The following is a 22,771-nucleotide window of genomic DNA, read 5'->3' on the forward strand; positions in this document are numbered from 1 at the left end:
CAATACCTGACTTTATTTAGAGAAGATGACTTCAGAGCTCCTCAGAGTGCTTCAGCATATTATATAATATCATTATTCTTATCATTAAGTCCTGAATATTATTCCATCCATGCTTCCAAAATTATTTTTTAGTATTGAGCTCATTTATTAGGTTTGTCCACTTTATAGAACAGATTTGTTTTTCTTACGCATACTTATATTATTGTTCTGTTATACATGACATGTGTTTCCAAATGTAAATACAAAATTTTTGTACACCAAAAATTTGCAAATGTATAAGAGAGTTTATATAGTCTTAAGGGCCTTTTCAGTTAAGCCTTTTGCACGACCATCACCATTTAATTATATTTTTGCATTGGTGCAGAAGATCACCTATTGGAAAGCAAGGTAAACCTGTATGATGTGTATTCTGGTGACCTGACTTGGGATTATGCATGTGCTGCAGGTCTCCACGATGTCTAATGCCAGTCCTTTTCCTTGCATGGGGGTAACTTATCCCATCTGCCTTTCTGATGTCCCCATGGTCTTTTTAGTTCTAATCAGCCACAGTAGTCATTCTTTTGAGCAATTAGTGTGTACTTGGGTTGAAATTCCTTACATCAGATGAGTTTTAATTTACTTTTATCAAGTACCATTTTATACTTATAATAAGAGTCATAAAGAGAAGGAACTAAAATCAAACTGAGAGAAGGCCAAAGCAACAAAGTATTGTAAACCAAAAAAAAAAAAAGATAACTTTGTACAAAAGGAGCCCTTCCATTTTTTTTTCTCCTAGGGCCTGTTTTCTATATACGTAATAGTTTTCATATTTCTCTAGTGGGCTAAGTTCATGTTATCAACATCAGACTTTAATTATGGGGTACTTAATGGAAATTTATGCGTGCAGTTCAGTGGCTTTCACAGTGACATCTCTGTAGTTGGTTACATTCTGGAACATGTCACAGTCCATTTCCACAGTGAGCCTCTGGAGCCCCACCTGTGTTGGTGTGAACTGGAATTCGGTGTACAAGATGTTTCCGGGCCACACAGAAGCTAATCTGAAATAAAAGAAAAGGCAGGTGGTAGTTCTGTCCCATTGCTTTGCTAGTCTCAGTGATTCTGATCCTTCCCTGCTTGAAGAGGTAAACTGTGAAGAAATAAACATTTGAGTACCTTACTGTTGAAACAGGAGGTTTTAAGGAGATAGAAGACAGGAGCCTCCCTATGGCAAACGATTGCATGGTTAAGAAGAGAAATATCCTATTCTAAGGGCTTCAGGCTGCATCTGTTATTTCTTTTATCACCTGTGACTTCAGTCTGGTCCCCCTCTTGGTAATAGTACTGGGTAAGTTTGGGAAGGCTGTGGTTTTGGACCGCTCACATTGCTAAGTGCTGCGAGGGTACAGTGGACATTTACAGAAGAGGTCAGTATGTTAACAGGTGGTGTTTGGTGTCCTATCAGCAACCTCCTGACTGGCCTGTGGACCTTTTTACAGTGACAACAGGAGTAGCACAGATTTCCTTTGAGGAGCTTCCCCCCACAGTTGATCTGGGATACCACGAAAGTGTAGTTAAATGTTGGCAGTCCCTCCTCTCAAATTACTGGCAAGAGTGATTCATTGAGTTTCATAAGGCTGAGGCATTGGTTCGATAACCAGACAACTACCAGGGATTTCAGGAGTAGGCACCGTGAACTCTAAACTGTATACTGTGTTTTCAACAAAGGAAGTGGTGGACACAGTGAGAGAAGAAGAGATAATGAAGGAAGATACTTGGAACATCTGAAACCAACAAAGGACTCATACAGGGAACTCCTACAAATCAACAAGGAGGAAAGGCAGGAGCACCAAAAGAAAAGTGGGCAGAGATAAAAGCAAATCTTTTCCAGAGGAGGAAACAGAAAAGACTAATAAACATTTGAAGAGTTGCAAATCAAAACAATAATGAGATATTACCTTATTTCTATTAGAATGGAAAAAAAGAAAGCTGAGTATTGCCAAGAGTGGAGAAAAGTGGAGAAATGGTAGAAACTCCTGTACTACTGGACGGAGTGTGGACTTCTGCAGTAATTTTGCAGACAAATCTCAGTAATCTTGGGTCCCTGCCTTTCTGACCAGTTGAGATGTTTCAGTGAGATGAGAAGCTTGTAGTTTCTCTCTCTCTCTCTTTTTTAAATAGATTTTATTTATTGAGAGAGAGCACAAGCGGGGCTGGGGGTGGGGGGACAGAGGTTGAGGGAGAAGTAGGCTCCCCATTGAGCATGGAGCCCGGACGCGGGGCTCGATCCCAGGATCCTGAGATCATGACCTGAACTGAAGGCAGGTGCTTAACTGACTGAGCCAGCCAGGTGCCCCGAGAAGCTTGTGGTCTCTTACCTGTACCTCCTCTCTCTGTAAATGAGCCCCTTTCCAAAGAGGGAGATCACACAGTCCTTCATGGGAGCATGTAGGAAGTTATAGAGGCTGACTGAAGCCTTAAGAAGTTGATATTGCTCTGCTGTCTCTGGCATCTGTGGGAAGAGGCAAAACCTGGAGCGGATGCCAAGAGCACAGGGCTACAGTTACTGCTTCCCCTCCTAGGCACCCTCCCTGTACTCTCCACAGTTACTCTCCTGTCTCTGCCATCCGAACTCAAACTCCACACCTGACTTCTTTACCCTTCTCTCTGGTCTTCCTGCATTTACACTTACCCTTGCCTTGATTCGTCCATGGCCATCTCTGATGGTGCCTCTCCTCCACTTAGAAACCTTGGAGGGGTTCCCATTGTCTTCAGAATTCAGCTTTGGTTGGCATTCAGAGCCCTTCATGGTCTGACCCCAATCCCCTTCTCCAGCCTCACCTGTTCCTCCCTCGACTAAATGACATCTCATTACCCCCCTCATACTCCCTTCTTTTGGGCCTCTCTGGTCAGTCTTCTGCCTGCAATGGCCTTCCCCAACTTCTGCACTAAAGCTTACTTATTTTTCAAGGCTCAACATAAATGCCTCCTCCTTCTATTGAGTCTTCCTCAAACCCACCAGCTGAAATTAATCCCCTTATTTCACTTATGTCATAGTGACTTTGTACCTCTATTGAAGCACTTACACTGTGTCTCCTTTACTTAACTATAATATAACCTCATTGAGGGCTGGGAGCAGGTCGCATTCATTTTGGTCAGGGTAGACATGTGGAAAGAGGACTAGATCAAGAGCCATAAGCCTCTAAAACACCCATTTTCATGATCATGGGCATGGTAATCTCTAGAACTATTTCCTCACCCGACTAATGGGAATAGTTCCACCTCACAAGGATTTTGTATTGAAGAAAGAAGGTAAAAATACATTGCCATATGTATAAAGGGCTAAATAAAGGTAGGCTAGTACTACCCAAATATGGAGGCAGCAGCTGGGGAGAACCTGATTTTTAAGATCTTTATGTAACCAGAAAAAGAAGTTGGAAGATGTAAACCTTAATAGCATATGTAAGAAACCATCTCTTTCAAGAGAAGGATCTCCCAACCTAGCGTTTTCTAGTAATCTTACAGCACAGTTGTTTGCCCTGAAGCTTGAGGGGCTCTGATTCCTTCTGAAACAGGAGCAAACTACAGTGATCTGGGGAAAGACTGGTGCCTACCTCAATGGTAAGGTGTGGTCTACAAATGGTGATGTCTTCCTGAGCAAAGCAGCTAAGGCTGGGCTCAGAGTGCGTTGCCGTGGCCATGACGGTGAGTCTGAGGAAGCTGTTCTCTGGTGGGCTTTGCTCAAAATGGAAGAAGGACAGCTCTTCGGGGATTTCCTCACCTGGAACTTAGCACAAGCCGAGTCAATGCAAATCATGAGTGTATGTGCTCTGGAAACAGGCAGTATTACACACAATGTGAAGGAGTGAGTATCTCACTGAAGCCAGAAAGATGGCTCATTTCTCACAGCAGTTTCAAACTTGAACTCAGTCAAGACCCCACCCCCTACCACCATCACTGCCTCCTCCAGTGCTCTTGAGAGACCACCTCAGTGGGATTGTGGAAGACCCCTGCAGATTAGAACAAGTTAAGCTCTCTGGCCTCAGCTTCCTTGTCTGATAATAACACCTACCTGGTGGGTTGCTTGTGTTAAATGAGTTACTGAGTGCTTATCTCAGACCCTGCCACACAGTCATTGCTGAATATATGCTTACTTAGTTCCTTCTTATTCTCTGCTTCTTCTGTTTCCCTTTTGCAGAGAAAATGTAATCTTTCATTGTCTAGGAATCTTCTCAAGCTCATGTTCCCAGTCCCAGCCTGTAGACATAGTCATCTACCCCTGCTCCCACCACCCCCAGGAAGATGAGATGTCCTCCCTCCCCAAGTAAACCCTCCACTTTTTAAGTCTGTGCTCCATCTTGACCCCACCACTGTGCTGTATAACTTTTGGGCAAAATATGTAACCTCTCTGTGTCTTGATCTCCTCATCTTTAAAGCGGGGATAATAACGGCTGCTGCCTCAGAAGGTTGTTGTAAGAATAGATCAGATAATGCATATGGAATGCTTAACACTGTGTTTACCAAAAGTAAGCTACAGTTATTCTAGTTGTCTCTCATGTCCCCCAATAACCATCAGTTATAACCCATCTTTTCTGAGGCTTCCATCTTTCCCTCTCTGTTGATAGTTTTCCTCAGCATGTAAGCATGCTTTATTGTTTATTGTTAAATAAACAAACAAAAAAACCCACCCTCCCTCTACCCAGTGTCCCTGGCTGACTGCCACTCAGCCTTTTTCTGTCTGTTCTTCCAGGAAAGACTGTATACTAGGTCTTGCTTCCTCAACTCTCCATCAGTTTAGCCCCCAGGAAGCTGGCCTTTGCCGTCACTTCTCAGTAAGACCACTCCCTCAGTGTCTCCTTTTCAGCCTTGACATCTCATGGCCGCTCTGCTGCCCCTGCTGGGTGCTCCTTCCTCTCTTTGACTTCTCTGTTTCCCTTATTCCCTGCTCTCTTTCCTGCCTGCCCCCTACATGCTGGTGCTGCCTGGGTTCCCTTTCACCCTCTTCTCTTCTCTTCTCTTCTCTTCTCTTCTCTTCTCTTCTCTTCTCTTCTCTTCTCACAACCATTCTTCCACCCCCAGGAGCTCATCAATGCCCTGACTCTTGGCAGCCCCCTTATCCTGCTGGTCTCCAACCCAGGCCTTTATTTTGAATTTCAGGTTTAGGTTTCCAGCTGCCTACTGGCCATCTCTGTTTGGATGTCTTATGGACTTTCAAACCCAACATGCCACAAACAGAACTCATCATTCTTCTCCCCATACTTGCTCTTCCTCATTCTCCCTATTCTAGAGGCTCATCCAAACAGGAAGCAACCCTCTCACCCCCAACACACACATATTCACAAGTCCAATCTATCCTACCTCCGTAATACATCTTCATTTGAAGTGCTGCTAGTCTAATTTGTCCTTCATGCCGTGACTTGATTATTATAAAACCTTCCAACCTCTGATCCAGTGGTTCTCAACATTAGATGCACATTAGAATCATGGAGAGAGCTTTATAAAACAGTCCCATTGCCAGGCTACACACCAGATCACTTATATCAGCCTCTGGCAGTGAGGCCCAGGCAGCAGTATTTTTAAAGTTCCCTGGTGATTCAGTAGCCAAGGTTGAGAGTCATTATTCTAATATGACCTCTCCATTCCATTGGTACAAAAGTTATTTTCTTTCAAATGGATTTCTGATCACATTGGCCCCTCTAGTTCAAATTTTCCCCATCTTCCCACTACCCAAAGAACAAAACTCAAACTTCTTGGCATGATATACAAGCCCCTGCGTGATCCAGCCTCTGCCCCCCTCAGAAAGGGAGCATGGTGGAGAGATTGGAGGCAGGGGAGCTGGTTAGGAGGCTGTTGCAATAATGTAGACAAGCTCCAGTCCACTGATTCTCTCTTATCTGCATATGGGAATCACTCAATGAATTTAAACAGTTTTTGATGTTTGGGTCCAACCATGCAGTTTCTGATTTAATTGGTCTCGGATGCAGGCTGAGCATCAAACTTCCCCAGGTGATTCTGATAGGCAGCAAAGTTTGAGAACAGCTGCTCTAGTCCAGGGACTTTCAACCCTAGGATAACATAGGGAGCTTTTAAAAAGTACCAATGTCTGGACCCCATCCCAGACCAATTAAGTAGGACTTTGCGGGAGGAGGAAGAACCCGTGCACATGTTGTTCCTTCTGCCTTGAATATTCGTGACTCACTTTTCTGCCTGTCTCTACCCTTCCTGCTCATCCTTTCAGGCCCAGTGCAGTCTGCTTTACCTGGAAACAGCCTGCTCTAACCTGGGTGAGATGCTCCCCTGCCATTGTACTCTGTTGACCTTATCAAACACTTCTTTAACTGCTACCATTGTCTGTTTACTATCTCACTGCAATTGGAATTGTGGGGGCTTTGGTCTGTGTGAAGCTGAGTAGATATGTGTTGAATGGCAGAGAAACAGAGGGCACACCAGGGCCTATAAGCCACCTCCTCAGACCTTCAGGGGTGCCCCATGGCTGCTGCCTCTCAGGGTGGGAGCTGGGGTTTGGGGATACCTGGGGGACCATAGAATTACCCTTGTTGGCATCAAGCATAAGGGACAGCTTCTTCTTCCAGAGCTCAGCAGCAAGGATGCCATTGTAGTATATTGCCTGCAACCCAAATGCCAGCTGCACTGCCTTCTTCTGGTCACTGGGGTTAGCCAGGCTCACTGAGAACTGGGCATTCCCTCCGAGGTTTAGGGAGCTGGGTGCTTTCAAGAACATGTACAGAGGCTCAGTAGTCTTGAGACTGGGAGGATGGATGCCACTGTCTTTTTCATGTCGCATTCTTTCTTCCTGGACTTTCTCCAGCACCTCTTTTTCTTGAAGAGATCCTGAAGAATGGAGGAAATAAAGCAGGCCTCTTATCCAGAGAGTATAGACCCTTCCAATGAAAGTCCAAGATTAAGATTCATTTACCCACTGCTACTCAAATGCCAAAGGCACACGAGCTCTCCAGCCCTCTAAGGCCATATTTAGCTTAAAAAAGAAAGAGTCTGTCCTAATGTGAGATCTGAAACCATAAAAAATCCTAGAAACAGGCAATAACTTCTTCGACATCGGCCATAACAACTTCTTTCCACATATGTCTCCTGAGGCAAGAGAAAAGCAAAAATAAACAATTGAGACTACATCAAAATAGAAAGCTTCTGCACAGCAAAGAAAACAAAGAACAAAACTAAAAGGCAATCTACGGAATGGGAGATGATATGTGCAAATGACATGTCTGGTAAAGGATAGTATCCAAAATAAAGAACTTATAAAACTTAACATCGCCAAAATGAAAAATCCAATTAAAAAATGGGCAGAAGACATGAATAGACATTTCTCCAAAGAAAGCATACAGATGGCCAACAGGCACATGAAAAGATGCTTAACATCACTCATCATCAGGGAAATGCAAATCAAAACTTTAATGAGATATCACCTCACACCTGTCGGAATGGCTAAACTCAACAACACAAGAAACAACAGGTTTTGGTGAGGATGTGGAGAAAGGGGAACCCTCTTGCCCTGTTGGTGGAAAGGCAAATGGGTGCAGCCACTCTGGAAAACAGTACGGAGGTTCCTCAAAAAGTTAAAAAAATAAAACTACCCTGCAATCCAGCAATTGCACTAGTAGGTATTTACCCAAAGAATACAAAAATAGTAATTCAAAGGGATACATGTTCCCCGATGTTTATAGCAGCATTTTCTGCAACTAGTCATATTATGGAAGCAGCCCAAGTGTCCATCAGTTGATGAATGAATAAGAATGGACACACAATGGAATATTATTCAGCCATAAAAAAGAATAAAATCTTGCAATTTGCAATGATATGGATGGAGCTAGAGTGTATTATGCTAAGTGAAATAAGTCAGAGAAAGAAAAATACCATATGACTTCACTCATACGTGGGATTTAAGAAAAAAACAAATGAGCAAAGGCGGAAAAAAGAGGGAGAGACAAATCAAGAAACAGACTCTTCACTACAGAGAACAAACTGATGGTTACCAGGGGGAAGGTAGGTGGGGGAGATGGGTGAAATAGGTGATGGGGATTAAGGAGTGCACTTGTCACGATGAGCACTGGGTGATGTACGGAAGTGTCGAATCATATTGTACACCTGAAACTAGTATTACACTGTATGTTAACTAACTGGAATTTAAATAAAAACTTTAAAAAAAAGGTCTGTGTTGGGCAGATCCACTACAGGTATGGCATGTCTTTTCCAGGTCATTCTAGTTCTTCACATGTTACGCATTTGCCCCTTGAATGGTGGGAGAGCAAGCTTTTGGACAAGTCCTACTGACTCTAAGGACAGGTCTGTGGGGACTCATGTCTTCCTAAGTGAAGGAGTTGACTTATTCCAAGGGCAGTGGGGGCTGTGGAATATTCTAGAGCAGGGGAGTAACATTATTTTGTGTCTTAGAAAGCTCCCTCTGGAAACTAATTTGGAAAGGGAATGATAATGGAGAAACTGGGCCGAGGGGGTCCAGTTGGGAGGCTATTACAATGCTACAGACGAGATGTTGAGGCCCTGAATTTTCTATAAGCAGTGAGGAAGGAGATGAGGAAGCAGATGTGAGAGTAATGTGGGACAGTGAAGGAGGGAGAGTTGAAGAGGGTGCTTTCTTGTTTGGACAAATAGGTGACGGTGGTGCCATTAATCAGTATGGAGGAAGGAACAGATTTGGGGTGCTGGAAGAGAGGGTAAGAAAGAGAGAGGGAGAACATCTTCTGGCAGCTGGGCTTGGTATTAAGTGTGTTGTTTTATAGTAGTGGTTTTCAACTGGGGGCACTTTTTCCCCCCAGGGGACATTTAGAAACACCCGGAGTAAGGTGTTGGCATCTAGTGGATGCAGTGTGGGAATGCTGCTAAACATTCTATGAGGCACAACCCCCCACGATGGAGAGTTATCTGGCCCAAAATGTTGATATTATCAAATGGGGTTAAAAAACCATATTTTATGTGATGGGGAGAACAGTGTGACTCTCTCTGGCCTGCGTCTTTCTGGCCCATCCCTTCCCCTCTGTTGGCATTTCAGGTGCTGAGAAGCCTGGGGCCCTCCCTTGCCCAATACCTTCAGGATACTTGTAGTTCTGAGTGATGTCCTCACAGCGGTTGCTGCCCACACCCTTGGTGCTAATGTTGTTGCCAACATACTTAGTGTTGGAGTTGGTCAGCTCCAGTGCGCCATCCTCACGACACTTCCAGACCACACATGAGGCATTTACTGTGGCAAAAAGTTCTGATACTCCAGGGGTCAGGCTTAGGGTCCCCTCCTTGACTGCTTTGACAGGGACCAGATCACAGGACCCCAGGACTGAGGGAGAAAAAGGTCAGTGAGCAAGAGGAACCGTGCCAAGACCTCACTTTGAGTCAGAGCTGCATAACCTCAGTCTCCAACCTATACCCAATTTTCCCTCCCCCAAGATCAGGATCAGAGGTTGGGCACTAGGCAGTTTCCAAAAGGGCATTGCAGTGGTGAAATTCACAGTTATTTGGGACAATGCTTTTTGGTCATGGCCTGTGGTAGGAGCCCTGTTAGAAACTGGACAATAGAACCTCAGAGGAACGTAGTACACCGGAGTTCCTTAGCCAGCTCTACTATAGGTATGATAGGAATGGGTCACCTTTATTGAGCACTTACTGTGTGCCAGCCTCTATTACTGTTTGGCTGCTGAGAAAGGAAGAGCAATCCTTTTATGGCTCCTGAAGATTTCTTCTCCGAGCTTGAGCCTATCTTGTTACCCTCTTTATCCACATCCAGAGCCTCAGAAATCCCACCCCACAAGCCCCCAACCCAGCACACCCATCAGCTAACTTAAGACCTTTTACCCTTCATTGAGACTCTGCTCCCTCGCCCATTGCTCTGAGGTAGGGCAAGTCTCCCCATGGCCTTAGGCCTAGATGGCTAACACCTTTGTTCCCTTAAGCCTGTTGGCTTCAGGTGAGCATTCTGCTGGCCACTATCATTCCTTCCCCTTCTCCTGTTTTAGAAGATGCAGACCCCCTTTGAACCTCCTGCTTCTCCTGTTTTCGAGGGACTCCTTGCTTATATAGCTTTGTGCAGCCCAGGATGGTACTGGGCCTACCCGCAGCCTTTACCTCCACCTCCAGTGGGAACACGTGGGTACAGAGTCTGCCATCCGTCATAACCTGGGGGCAAAGCAGGCCGGGTCATCCAGCACTCCGTGGAAGTCTGGAAGATCCTGAAGGTACCAAAGGAGTAATTCAAATGGGGAAAAAAGTAGTCCTGAAGAGGACTAGACATGGCAGAGTCATTATTACCATGGGGATGGGAGGACACTGTAAAAGTGGCTGCAGCACTCCCAGAGAGGGGGGGGTGCATGCCACGATTGACCATCAGCATCCTGCCTACAAAAGTCTTGAGGGCCTCCTTTCAGTGCTAGGGGGTTGCCATGAGGCTATACCATGTGGATTTGGAGCCTTCCATGTCTGGGACCTCATCCTCTCTGGGCTTCTCACCAGATTCTGCCTCTTTGGCCTTCCCCGTTCTGAAGGCCCTCCTCATTGTAGTATTCGTCTACAGACAAGCGTCCACCGGTTCCCTGGGCTGAGGCGAATGTGGTAATGACGCGGGCAGGGATTCCCAGGCATCGCAGCACTGCGTGGAAGGGGCCAGAGAGTCAGGGGCTGCCAGAGAGCCTTGGGTATGTATAGCTAGTGATTTTAGTGTCTCCTCTGGGCAGGCACGATCTTAAATGCCACCTGACACTGTGGAAAGAGGAGGGGCATGGGCATCCGGCAGGGGGGACTGATGCACAGGCAGAGGATGCATAGATGCCGAGAAATGAGGTGCAAAATATTTACGCAGCAGGCAGAGCATACAGCAGGGCGAGGCTTACAGAATATACAACAGAGCACCAGGGCTTGCTCTCCTGGGGCAAGGGCAGAGAAAGTTTCAGGAAGAAAGCCATGCGGCAACCCAAAAGGCAGGGCAGACACGCTGTACAGTAGCCAAGGTGACCCGTGGGTGCATCAGGCAAGCCGGCTCTGTACCTGTGCAGGCAACTGCGGCAAACACCCAGGCCTGACTCTCATACACCGGCCGCCCTTGGCCTGTGATCCACTGCCGCAGGATGGGTACACTGCCCCGGCGCTTGTTCAGCAGGCCCCCTTCCTGGGCGGCGGCAGTCTGTGGGGTGGGCAGGACGCTCTTCTTCTTGAGAGCATGCAGCTGTTTGCGGAAATGTGCGGATGTTATCTGGGGCCCAGGACAGGTAGTGTGGGGTAGTATGGAGGCTTAGGCCACCTGTATCAGAATCATCTGGATATTCCTGGGCTTCACCCTACCCACTGGATTATAATCTCTAGGAGGGGGGCCCCGGGGAATTCTCCTTTTTATCTAGTCCTCTGGAAGCCAGGGGTTTGTAGACCACATTGGCAAACGAAGTCCACATCATAAGAGGAGCAAGAGAGCTGCCTCTCACTGGGGGCTGGTTTCACTGCTCCTTCACTTCCCTGGCCCTGATTCCTTTGAGGGCATTTGCACTTGGGGCCTCAAGGCCCACTTATCCCCTTATTCTTCCTCCTCACAGGTTGACCCTGTCCTTCTTCACCTCTTCAGAGGGGAGTCCAGAGGCACAAGCAGAAATGGGGAGCTTATGATTCCTCTGAAAGGACATTCAGGGACAGAAGGAAGTACCAAATACCTTCATGGTCTGTATATTCTTAGGAATAATTTAGAAATGAAAACAATTGACCAGTTGAGCAGCAAACACTGGGCAAGATAGACTCCACCCCTCCCTCCCATGGACCTAAGCCTGCAGGTTGGGCTGGTGGAAGGAGGCAAAAGAGGGAGGAGTGCTCTGAGGAAATCCAGGCCAGTTTTAGTCCTCCTGGCTTGTGTCCCAAGGGATGATACTTCCCTTTGCTTTTCTCTCCCTTGTGGATGCTACTGTCCTCCCTCCTCACTCAGACTTTGTCCAGGAACTGACCCCCACAGCCTGGGAGGAAGGGACCATTTGTGACTTGAAGATTTCCAGGGCAGTAAATGTAGGCAGCTCTGGCAGAGGGCTCCTCTCCCTCCCCACCTCAACTCACCAAGGTGCCCAAAATGTGGGCCACATGCTCGGGGTTGCCCCACTCCTCCACCTGCTTGTCCATGCTCAGTAAGCCCAGGCTGAGGTCGATGACACTGCTCTCAAACTGTAAGGACCACACAGGACTGTGATGAAGGGCCTCCAGGTTGGGTACTCATCCCCCACCATCGCCTCAGATTTCTCCCAGACTCAGGTTCCTCTCCTTCCTGCCTTGCCTTCTTGTCTCCCGTGGAAGTTCTGGCTTTTCCTTCCCTCCCACCGTGCCCCCTGCTCCCTGTGTCCATGCAGTCCCATCCTTTGCCTGTTATGTTGTCTGACTTTCCCGACAGGGCGTGAGCCCTTGAGGACCAGAGCTGTATTTCTCTTGTTTCCCATTTCGTGTGCTCCTACTGCTCCTGCCAGCACCGACACACATGGGGAGGAGACCAAGGCGGCTCCTGCTCTTGAGGAACCCGCAGTTTAGGAGCAGAGAGGGACATGTAGGCACTTAGACTACAGATCTCAGCAACATGGCCAGGGCTCTAGGAGAGATGCCAACCCAGAGCATGGGGCCTAGTGGGGAGAGTCACTCTTACATTTGGGGGTTGGGGAAAACATTGTGACAGTCTTAAAAGATGGGTAGGAATTTTCTGGGGTGATAAAGGAGGGAAGGTATTCCAGGCATATTCAGCCTGTTTGTTCAGGGGATGGCCAGAAGCTGGAGCATGGGGTGGCTCTTGAGGAAAGGAAAGCAGTGGCTTGGCTCTGAAGGGTCTTCGGGGTCAAGCCAGGGCATTTAGTTTTTATCTTGTGGACAGTGGGGATTTAACAGAGGTTTGATTTGCTGTGGCCTTTAGGAAGATAACTCTGGAAGCTGTGGAGGATGGTCTGACGTGGCCCTGAGGAAGGAGAGGCACCACGTGGCGGAAATTGCCAAAAGAAGCCTCACTGACACACCAGGGAACAAGGTTGTTAAAAAGGAAGATTCGGTGTGCTGCCACCATTTCTTCCATCTTGGGTGTCTGCACGTTTCGCAGAACTTGCAACAGCACTGTGTCGGGACAGAGCATCTGCTGGTTGACAACCTCTGTGGTCTGTAGGAGCCACGGTGAGGAGGGCCCAGGGAGGAATTTGCCGATTTCAGTGGAAAACAAGTGGCAGTTACTAATTATGATGACTACGTACTTTGGATCTGGATTTGCTTCACCTTATTTGGTAGTAACACACTAACTGCTTAAGAAATAAGGGTGTTTTAATTAATCCATTAAGCAGATGTGAAAGGGAGCATTTTGAGAGGCGCAGTCTCTTTGAAAAATGGATCAAACTTTTGAATTCAACATACTCAGTATGTCTGTAAATAAACTTACGGCATGAATCCTTAAAAAAAAAAAAAAAGAATAGAAATGGCCTCATAACCTATAGGCTTTGGGACCTGCCAGCCCTGTCTGGCCTGAACACTGAAGGTTATAGGGCAGTCACTGTCCCCTGTCCTTCCCCAGGGGTCCCCATACCTGGCCAAAGTCCCAGGGCTCTTCATGGAAGCAGTTAGCCGTACCCAGGTAGATGAGGCCATTCTGGTTCAACACGTACTCCCTGCGTTGAGACTCCTTCCTCAGGAACACAGCATCCTCTGGTGAAAAGCCGGCAGGGATGAGGGCCTGTGGGGTGCTAGACCTGCCCTCCACAGCTAGGCCTCTGCCCTCCCTGCCCAGGTCAGGTTTGGTTGCCAGCCTTCCCTTTAGCTCTGGGCAGGATGAAGAATGGGGAGGAATTCCCTTTTTTCACTGACCCCACTGGGACGCAGACTCTTCTCTGGTGCAGAGTGGGAACAGGGGTCGAGTTCCTGGGTCAGCCAAGGTGGCTTTCATGGTCAGCCAGACAGACAGGAACAAGCCAACCTTAAAAAGCTTACTTGTTCCCGGAAGACATGGGCAGCCAGAGTGCTTTTGGCAAGAGAATTTGGCAACAGTCCAGGGAACTTCCCAGTGGGCCTGTTATATGTCACAAGTTCAATTTTTTTAAAAAAATAGCATTTCAGGGGTGCTTGGCTGGCTCAATCAGTAGAGCATGCAACTCTTGATCTTGGGATTATAAATTTGAGCCCCATGTTGGGTGTAGAGATTACTTAAAAATAAAATGTTAAAAAAATTTAAAAATAGTGTTTCAGAAAAAAAACCAATCAAACGTAGGTTGACAGGGGTGAGCAGAAAGGAAGAGGAGCACCCAGTAAGACAGGGTCAGAGGGAACGGTGGAGCTGGGTGAAGTAGAAGCCAGTGGAAGCCCTGGGGGCATCCAAGTGGGTCTAAGACTCCCACAGTCTCTCCTGCCTCTCCTGCTGCCTTCCTCAAGGTGTCGGGCTGGGGTTCATGAGGAGGATGGTGGGCTTTAAGGAGGACACTCTAGGAAGCCAGGAGTGGCGGGGAGACCTGCTCTGTTTGCCAAGTGTCTCTGCACGTGTTACTGGGTGGGGGAGGGGAGGCTGGTTCCTGGGGACTAATAAGAGAAAAGGCTTTCCAGATTATCCGTCTAGGCATCTGCTGGGATGAGGGTACTCAAAACAACAGAAGGATAGGATGTTAAAAATCGGGAAGCCCTGAAGAAACTGAGGCCTGAAATCACAGAACCATGTGCCCAAGGAGCCCTTGACTCCTGCCCCTCCATCTTGAGTACTCTCTATGAAATCACTTCAAACAGAGGTGCGGGGCCCCAGGCTCTGCAGGGCTCTGGGAGATACCTTATCAGAGCACAGGTAGCATCACCCTGCCTTCCCCCTCCCCGGGGTGTGGCCCCCTTTTATGAAGTTCTCTGCTTATGACTAGGACTTTCATTATAGGATGTAAAATTTCCTTTTGAGTCCAGGAGAGTCCCATCTCCAAGTATGTTAAGATGGACTGAGTCCCCAATAATCTGAAAATCTCTTAATCACCTCTCAGATAAGCAGAGCCAATAACTCACCCCTGCCAACCCAGAAGTCTCCATATGGACTCACATGGAGGCCTTCCCCAGGCAGGTCAAACCAAGCACAGAGGCAAGAAACCTGGCATGGAGTCAAAACTAAGAGCTCCCACTGAACTGAGCATGGTCTCAGAACTGTCTTAGCTGTGTTTTTGCTCTGGCCATGAGGGCCTAGCTCTGGATGTGGGCTCGAGTCAGCGAGGCAGGTACACTAGAGCCTCAACTTTGGAGGGAAATATGTCAAGAGCCATGGGTCCTCCCCCAGCTGAAGGGGCCCTGACACCACATTTACCCACATGGGGCAGCTACACCTGAATGGACACTTGTTCCCATCTATTGCTCTACCTGCTCATCCCCTTGGATCAGGAAATCAGAGCCTGAACCCACAATAGGCAGGGCTATCTGAAGGAGGGGGGATTGGAGGACCCCACGCCATGCAAGAAAAGTGGAGAGAGGGAGTTCACTGGGTTTCAGATGCCACATAGAAAGGGAGTTAGGAACTGGTTGGAAGAACCCAGAAAGATTTCTTCTGCTTCCCTATGTTTCCTTTAGTCTCCCAGCCCTGCCTTATAAGGAGGGCCCCTTCAGGCTGGCAGTGAAACTCCTGAAAGACAAAGGTTCTGCACTTGTAGCAGTCTGGGTCGGAGGGAAAGCTGGTCGAAATTGTTTTCCATTCCCCCAAGCAATGCTTCAGGGAGCCCCAAAGATTAAGGTGGGGGGTGGCAGATTTAAAAAGGAAAGACGGACTCAACCTTCAGAAAGGAAAGGAAGAGGAGATGCCCTCTTTGTGTTTGGGGCATGTCAACCACGTCTGATGATCTTTTTTAGATGAAATAGCCCCGACAGCCAAGGCTGAGCTTTGCCAGAGTTGGCCACTGGTTGGGCTGCAGGAGGTCACCTGATCTCAGGAAAGCCCACCCTTTGTCTGCTGAGCTACAGGCCACTAGCTGTTTAATTTGCCACTCTAGTCAAATATTTAGACAGGTCAATGTGGAGAGGACCCAGCAGCTGGTAGTAAGAACAGAACATACAAGTGGAGAGAAGCAGAGACAATCAAACAGGGCAGATTTATTATGGAGCTGATGAAGCTGAAGCTTTGGGCCCTTCACTTGCACAGAACACTTTAGGGCTAAGCAACTCAAAATTTTGTATTCTTTTTCTTAAAGAGGGTCCCCCCAATTATATAAATAAATCTCAGGTCCCACGAAACCTGTATTCACCCTGGACACAGACTATGGGAGCCCAGGAGAGAAACAGAAGCCCGTCCCTCAGGTTGCATCCATTCCTGAACCACTTTCCAGTTCTCAGCCCCTGTGCTGTCACAATAAGGAGTAGCTCTCCCAGGGTCATCTCAGTGAGTCCCAGCTCCTGTGACCAAATAGCCTGACCCGGAACCAGGGTTTGGTTGTGAGATAAGCCTTTGCTTTCGGGGGGGCCCGCAGGCTGCTTCTGCCAAGGGTGACACCAGCACAGACCCCGGGTCTGAGAGGCCATTCATCCAGGGAGCAGGTACCACAGTAACTGTGTGCTACTGCTTTCCTTAGAGGGAGCTGCCCCTGGGGCCTGAGGCACTCACTTCCTGCCAGAGCTGTGCCCCAGCTCCTATACCATAAGTCCCTGTGCAGCCCAGGCTGGTTCAGGTCCAAACTCACCTCGAGCCCAAGGGTTAAAAAGCAGTGTGAACTGGCCTAGGAGGAGTTGCTTCTTGCCCAAGACCTGCAGCAGGAGCGAGTAGCGGCCAATAATGGCGTCTGTGGGTGCGGTTACAGAGATGGTCCAGGACTGGTCTTCTCTGTCTTCCACTGCTGCATTCCACCACTTCTGATCCCCCAAACGGGAAATTGGGAATATGGCTTGGGTCTTGTTGGCCTTGGAAGGGTGCTCTCCTGCAGTTACACAGAGATGAATTGGTTATTGGACCTTTTGTTCACAACTCAGAGTAATAAAATCAAGTATCACAAAGTTGGAACAGGTGAAAATTGGTTTTCAGTGAGGATGGAAGCAGCCCATCCAGTAATGGGAGGCAATAAAGGGTGATGGGAGAGCACAAGTTCTCAGGGCTCGTGGACCTACATCTAGAAAAGGTCCATAGTGTATAAAATGGGCGTAGTGGTATGCCTTCTTGGTAGGGCAGATGTGAGGTTTTAATGAGATACTGCATGTGAAGCCCTTGGCCCAATATCTGATAACGTAGTACAAACTCAATAAATAGTAGCAATTAAATGTTATCTTAAACCTAGATTAGATCCATTCAGGCTTTTCTATAAAACTGATATATTCGTAACCAAAAGGAACCCCTTAGTGACAATGATGCTCAGCAACTTCTGAAACATAATAAATGCTATTTTGAAAAAGATTTATTTTACCTATTTTAGAGAGCGGGGGGAGGGGTGGAGGGGGCGAGAGAATCCTCAAGCGGACTCCCCCTTGAGTGCAGAGCCACACACAGGGCCTCTATCCCAGGACCCGAAATCATGACCTGAGCCAAAATCAAGAGTTGGCTGCTTAACCAACTGAGCCACCCAGGCGCCCCAATAAACACTATTTTTTAGGCATGTTATCTCATCCTCACCACAGCCCTCCCAGGTGGATAGGACTTCTTGAGGTTCAGGTGCAGTGGGGGCCATATGCCCCTTTGTTCCCTGAGGAGGTGCTGGAGAAAGAAGCACACCCCCCTCCCGCCCTGTCCTGCCACCAAAGGGGTCTAGGCCTGCCCCACTCACCAGTTTGTGCAATGAGGGCTACCTTCTTCAGGGTGGATGTAAATGCATAGACTGGAGCCTGGAAGTGCAGGATGATGGTGAAGGGCTGCCCTCTCCTCACAATGAGGTGCCGGGAGCTGATGGCCTTCGTATGGTGCTCCTCATTGTTTTTTGCTGCCTGGAAGTCACAGTTCTTGATCCCCAGGGCTATTATGGAAAAGGGAAGTCATGGAGAGGAGGTAAATGTGACAACTTAAGTAAAAACAGAGGCCCTAGAGTCAGAGTTGAACTGATGTTCAAATCGTTGGCTCAGCTTACATACTAGCAAGTAACCTAAAGCAAGTAACTTAACCACTCTGAGCCTCAGTTTCCTCTTCCTTAGAATAATCATCCTTCCCTGCAGGGTTGGGGAAATTAAATGAGTTAATGTATTAATACACTTAGCACAGTGTAAGATGCATAGGAAGTCCCATTAAATGAGACTATTACTATTATTAATAAGAGCAATGCTTGCCCTCATTGTTGACCTTCTTTTCTGGTGCCTATCCAGAACAATGAATAAAACCTGGAATTTTGCTCACCCCTACTCCTTTCTTCTTCAAACACAGTCAGATAGTTTTTAGAGCTGGTTTTGAAATCACTGAGCCAATTCTCTTATTTTATAGATGGGAAGATTGAGGCCCAGAGAGTAGAACCAGCTCACCTGAGATCATATTTGGCTCTTTCACCTAAAGGCTCACCAAACCCACAGCACCATGCAGCCCAGAAAAACTCTCCAAGGAGGGGGCCTGAGAGTATTATGATAGTCTTATCTGGCAGTTCTCATTTTACAATGAGTCTTATAAATATACTAACAGACTTATGCAGAAGCCCCTGAGCTTTCTGCATCCTCTGGTTCTGTCTATTTTCTTGCTTGATGTTGGCCTCTGCCCCTTGTATTTGGATTCCCTGACTTTTACCTCCCCTTCTCTCCCACTTAGCTTTGAGGCTATGGCACCCTCATGCTTTCCCAGGGTTATCTCCTGTATGTATCACAACCCTGTGAGAATGATCATGTTTTGATGCCATAAATCCTTGTTAACTGTCATCATCATCGTCACAACTATGACCATCAATTTACCACCAACAGCCTACCGTATTGCCACCCATAGCCATACCACTGCTACCACCACCACAGCACCCACTACCACCCCCCAACATAGCCCCACCAACCATCGCATCCACCACCAGCAGCACCTACTACCCCCCGCCCCATAGCCACACCATCATCACCTGCACCACCATCCTACTTCTCTTAATGAAAACATGTTATGACGGAGGAGCTACTGATAGTCAAGTAAACCCCATGGAGAAATGGCTTGGCTCACCCTGTCCCATGGCTGCAGGCCACACTTCCCCGCTCGACCACAAAAAATGCCTGTCTTGAACTGTTGCTCTGTGCTGCCTTTCTGAATCTGTCCTGAGAGAAAATGATAGAGGTACTTTCATTGGCTTAAGAATCTGTAAATAGTAGAGTTTCCTTCCACTCCTTCTGTGAGGTCCCCCACAGGTTTCTTTTCTCTTGCTCCCTCCCCATTGGTATCTCTTGGGCCAGCTGCTGGTGGGAGTTACCCTTTTTCATTTTATCTCTTGTGCCAGGCTGAAGTAGGGGCTGGAATGGGGGAAGATCTGTCAGCTAGAGAAGCTGAGAGGAAACTTCTAAGTCTGTCGCTTCAGTGGTCTCAAGAGACCCTCAGAGATGTTACCTGGACAATACTGGAAGACTTTGGAAGACATGACTCCATAAACAGGAGGCCCACATTCAACTCCAAATCTCAGGCCCTAAACATATCAGGGCTTCAAGTTGCTAGATGTTTGTGGTTGTTTTGGTAATAGAAAGAGAACCTGTGTGTCTGGGATTCATGTGTGTGAAGCAGATAAGGAGGTAGAATTTGTTGGTGAGAAAAAAATGTCCTAAAAGTAGAAGTCAGACACCCAGCTCTTCTAAGCCCACTGGGTCTGGGACAGTGTTCCAGAGAAAGTTAGGAACTATCTTGGGACTCAGAGCCTTTGTCTTTTCTATTTCTACTTATTTAGTCACTGAGGAGACAAGACACAGGAAAGGACGTCTTTGGCCCTCTTTGGTTTTCTAAAGCCCAGGTTTTGCTGGGGCTTCTAAGACTGTGCTAATGGGAGCACTCTCAGGGGCATCTGTGCTGGCCTGCATGCATATGGGATATCTATAGAAAGATATAAAAGACACTACAAAGAACATTGGGTGCCTGTGGGGAGGAGAGCTGGAGAATGGGGTAGGAAGATGATTTTTCTCCTGTTTATATTTTTATACTTATTTTTTTATTATGATATGTTAATCACCATACAGTATATCATTAGTTTTTGATGTAGTGCTCCATGATTCATTGTTTGCATATAACACCCAGTGTTCCATGCAATACGTGTCCTCCTTAATACCCATCACCGGGGTAGCCCCTCTCCCCACCCCCCACCCCCCTCCCCTCTAACTTTGAACCATTGCCATTTGAAGAATCTTATTATGTTAAAAAAAAAAGAAAGAAAGAAATGAAGCTGCTGCCTTCTTACTCCCCCAAAAAATGATCCTTCATGAGAAATGAAGAGGTAAATTTTTCATTACTTGAAGATGATGTGATTTTTACCTGGAAACCATGAATCAACTAAAAAGTGATTGTAAAAAATAATTTAGAATACTATTGTTAAGTTTAGTGCATTCCCAATAAAAATGCTAACAAGTTTTTTTTCCTCTGAAACTAGAAAAACTGATTCTAAGGTTAAAAAGGAGATTTCTAAAAGATATAAGATATAATCTAAAAAGATCTAAGAAGATATAAAGATGTTTTAGATGAAAACGTCTAAAATGTGTTTTACTATCTAGTAGGCCTCGTCATGCTACATTTCTAAGTTCTTATGTAGTATAACCAGGCTTCCTAGATATTAAAACATAGTATGACATCACTGCACTTGAAAAAGCACATTGACCAAAATGTATGCATTAAGTATGGGCTAAATGTGGCACTTTGAATCAGTGGAGAAGATAAGAAATCCCTAGTAAATGGGTTGGGGACAACTAGCTTGCAAAGTTGTTTCCTACGTTTCACCATACACAAAAATGAATTCCAGATGGGTCAAAACTCTAAATGTAAAAAATTAAATCCTAAAAGTACTAGAAAAAAAGATAATAGACTTATTATTAAGTCAGCCTGGGTGAGGCCTTTTAAAACAGTAGACCCCAGAAGCCATAAAGAAAAAATAGATAATTTTTATTCCTTAAAATTTTTTTACTTGGAAAAATCCATAAAGTTACAAGATATACAACAAATTGGGAGAAATGTTTGGAACTTGTAACACAAATTGTTACTTTCCTTAATGTAAATGGCATCTGCAAATCAATAAATAAAGAACAACAAATCAATAGAAAAATGGGTGAAGAATATGACAGAAAAGAAAATCCAAGTGTCTCTTAAATACATGAAAACATGTCCAGCCTCATTTAATAGAAATGCAGAAGAAAAGTACCCTGGGATATTCTTTCTTTGACCTATCAGATTGGCAAAGATAGAGTAATTTGTCAACTTTCTGAATTAGCGATGGTGTGGGGAAAGAGTTACTCTCTTATAGTACTGGTAGGAATGTAAGTTGGCATAGCTTTCTTTCTTTTTCTTATTTTATTTTTTTAAAAGATTTTATTTATTTATTTGAGAGAAAGAGAGAAAGAGCAAGCACAAGCAGTGGGGAGGGGCAGAGGGAGAGGGAGAAGAAGACTCCCCACTGAGCAGGGAGCCTGATGCAGGGCTCAGTCCTGGGATGGAGCTTAACTGACTGAGACATCCAGTCCCCCCACCCTTTTTAAAGATTTTATTTATTTATTTGAGAGAGAGAGAGAGAGAGAGCATGAGTGGGCAGAGGGGCAGAGAGAGAGGGAAAAGCAGATTCCCTGCTGAGCAGGGATTCGGGGCTCAATCCCAGGACCCTGGGATCATGACCTGAGCCAAAGGCAGACACTTAACCAACTAAGCCACCCAGGTGCCCCTAAATTGGTATAGCTTTCTAAGGGAAATGAAGTAATATTTACCCAAACCTTAAATGCCTATACTTTTGACTCAGCAATTTCACTTCTAGATATTCCAATGCAAATAATCAAACATGTAAAATGAAATTTATACAAGTATCTATTGTACTGGTAGTTACAATAGCAAAATATCAGAAACTACATAAACGTTCATAAATAAGGTGCTAGATGGACATATTATGGGACATGCATTCAATAGAAAACTATGCAAATGTGAAAAAGAATGAAGTAGCTCTACATTAGCTGATATGGAGCAATCTCCAAACTACATCATTAAATGGAATAAGCAAGGTGCAGAGCCGTGTGAACCGTATGCTACCTCTGTATGAAGGGTGTGGGGGAAGAATATATATGAATTTGCTTGTGTTTGCACAGAGTATTTTTGGAAAGTTATTGCTTCTGTGTAGGGAAATTCAGTGCTTGGGTGTATGGCTTTTTTTTTTTTCCTGTATATCCTTTAGTATCTTTATACTATGAGAATATATTGTTGTTATTATTGAAAAATAACAAAAACTTGCAAGGGACAGAAAAGGCTGACTGGGGGGAGGGGGCACCTGGGTGACTCAGTTCTAAGTGCTTCTGACTCAGGTCATGATCCTTGCTCAGGGGGAGTCTGCCTCTCCCTCTCCTTCTGCCCCTCCCCTCCGCTTGTGCTCTCTTTCTCTCAAATAAATAAATAAAATGTTAAAAATGTTAAAAAATGTTAAAATGTTAAAAAAAAAACCTCTCAAGGATTTCTGCTTCTACATAGAGTAGACTAGCTTGATCCTATCACCCCTATTGACAGTAACCAGAAAAGCGGAATAAAATATTTCAAAGTTCTGCCTGAAGGCATCAAGACAGCACAGACTTGAGGCATCAAGATCTCAGGGAGAAGAGAAGCAGAGAGACGTGAGCCTGACAGCATGCCACCTTTCACTTCAAGACATTTGCTGATTCACAATTGGCAGATGACAGCCTGAGAATCTGAGCAGATCTTCTGACAATCTCACAGGACTGGAGGATA

General features: G+C 46.1%; 2 protein-coding genes and 1 pseudogene across 8 annotated transcripts in view; 2 read left to right on the plus strand and 1 right to left on the minus strand.

The window, feature by feature from the left end:
- The window catches only part of CCNDBP1 (cyclin D1 binding protein 1), a 77,818-nt gene that overhangs the window by 10,050 nt on the left and 44,997 nt on the right, over window positions 1–22,771 (plus strand). For 2 of the 6 annotated variants that reach the window (XM_087859209.1, XM_087859207.1), the window contains one exon: window positions 6,215–6,535. The exons of 2 other annotated variants lie outside the window; for them this stretch is intronic. In XM_087859209.1, coding sequence (XP_087715335.1) covers window positions 6,215–6,293 — 79 coding nt within the window. In that variant the 3' untranslated portion in view covers window positions 6,294–6,535. Of the gene's footprint in view, window positions 1–1,704; window positions 2,357–6,214; window positions 6,536–11,540; window positions 12,030–22,771 lie in introns of those variants that run through there. 2 more of the 6 variants (XM_045771824.2, XM_045771832.2) reach the window with 2 other exon arrangements.
- EPB42 (erythrocyte membrane protein band 4.2) lies at window positions 122–19,195 on the minus strand. 2 transcript variants are annotated; one of them, XM_045771815.2, is made up of 13 exons: window positions 19,049–19,195; window positions 17,703–17,888; window positions 16,632–16,865; window positions 13,535–13,653; window positions 12,046–12,150; window positions 11,002–11,179; window positions 10,468–10,606; window positions 10,087–10,190; window positions 9,059–9,301; window positions 6,529–6,828; window positions 3,591–3,757; window positions 2,355–2,488; window positions 122–1,037 (listed from the first exon to the last, which is right to left on the minus strand). In XM_045771815.2, exons 1-13 carry the CDS (start codon window positions 19,167–19,169, stop codon window positions 875–877), a joined length of 2,193 nt encoding a protein of 730 aa, XP_045627771.2. In that variant the 5' UTR covers window positions 19,170–19,195; the 3' UTR covers window positions 122–874. The 2 variants fall into 2 exon arrangements, with proteins under 2 accessions (XP_045627771.2, XP_045627763.2); XM_045771807.2 differs by having other exon boundaries at window positions 3,591–3,763.
- LOC148107058 (cytochrome c oxidase subunit 7C, mitochondrial pseudogene) lies at window positions 12,659–13,268 on the plus strand (annotated as a pseudogene).

Source organism: Ursus americanus, chromosome 36, assembly GCF_024610735.1.
Source record: "Ursus americanus isolate L20-20 chromosome 36, mUrsAme1.1.p, whole genome shotgun sequence".
In the NCBI taxonomy this organism is placed as follows: domain Eukaryota; kingdom Metazoa; phylum Chordata; class Mammalia; order Carnivora; family Ursidae; genus Ursus; species Ursus americanus.

What these genes read in the sequence shown, in the direction of transcription:
- EPB42 (XM_045771807.2), bottom strand. Translation starts at nt 19,169, where the DNA reads ATGAAAGTACCTCTATCATTTTCTCTCAGGACAGATTCAGAAAGGCAG. An exon ending in CCCACATTTTGGGCACCTTG is followed by an intron (nt 11,180 to 12,045) that starts GTGAGTTGAGGT and finishes TTCCGCAAACAG; the next exon opens with CTGCATGCTCTCAAGAAGAA. An exon ending in GACCACACCTTACCATTGAG is followed by an intron (nt 2,489 to 3,590) that starts GTAGGCACCAGT and finishes CTCTTCCCACAG; the next exon opens with ATGCCAGAGACAGCAGAGCA.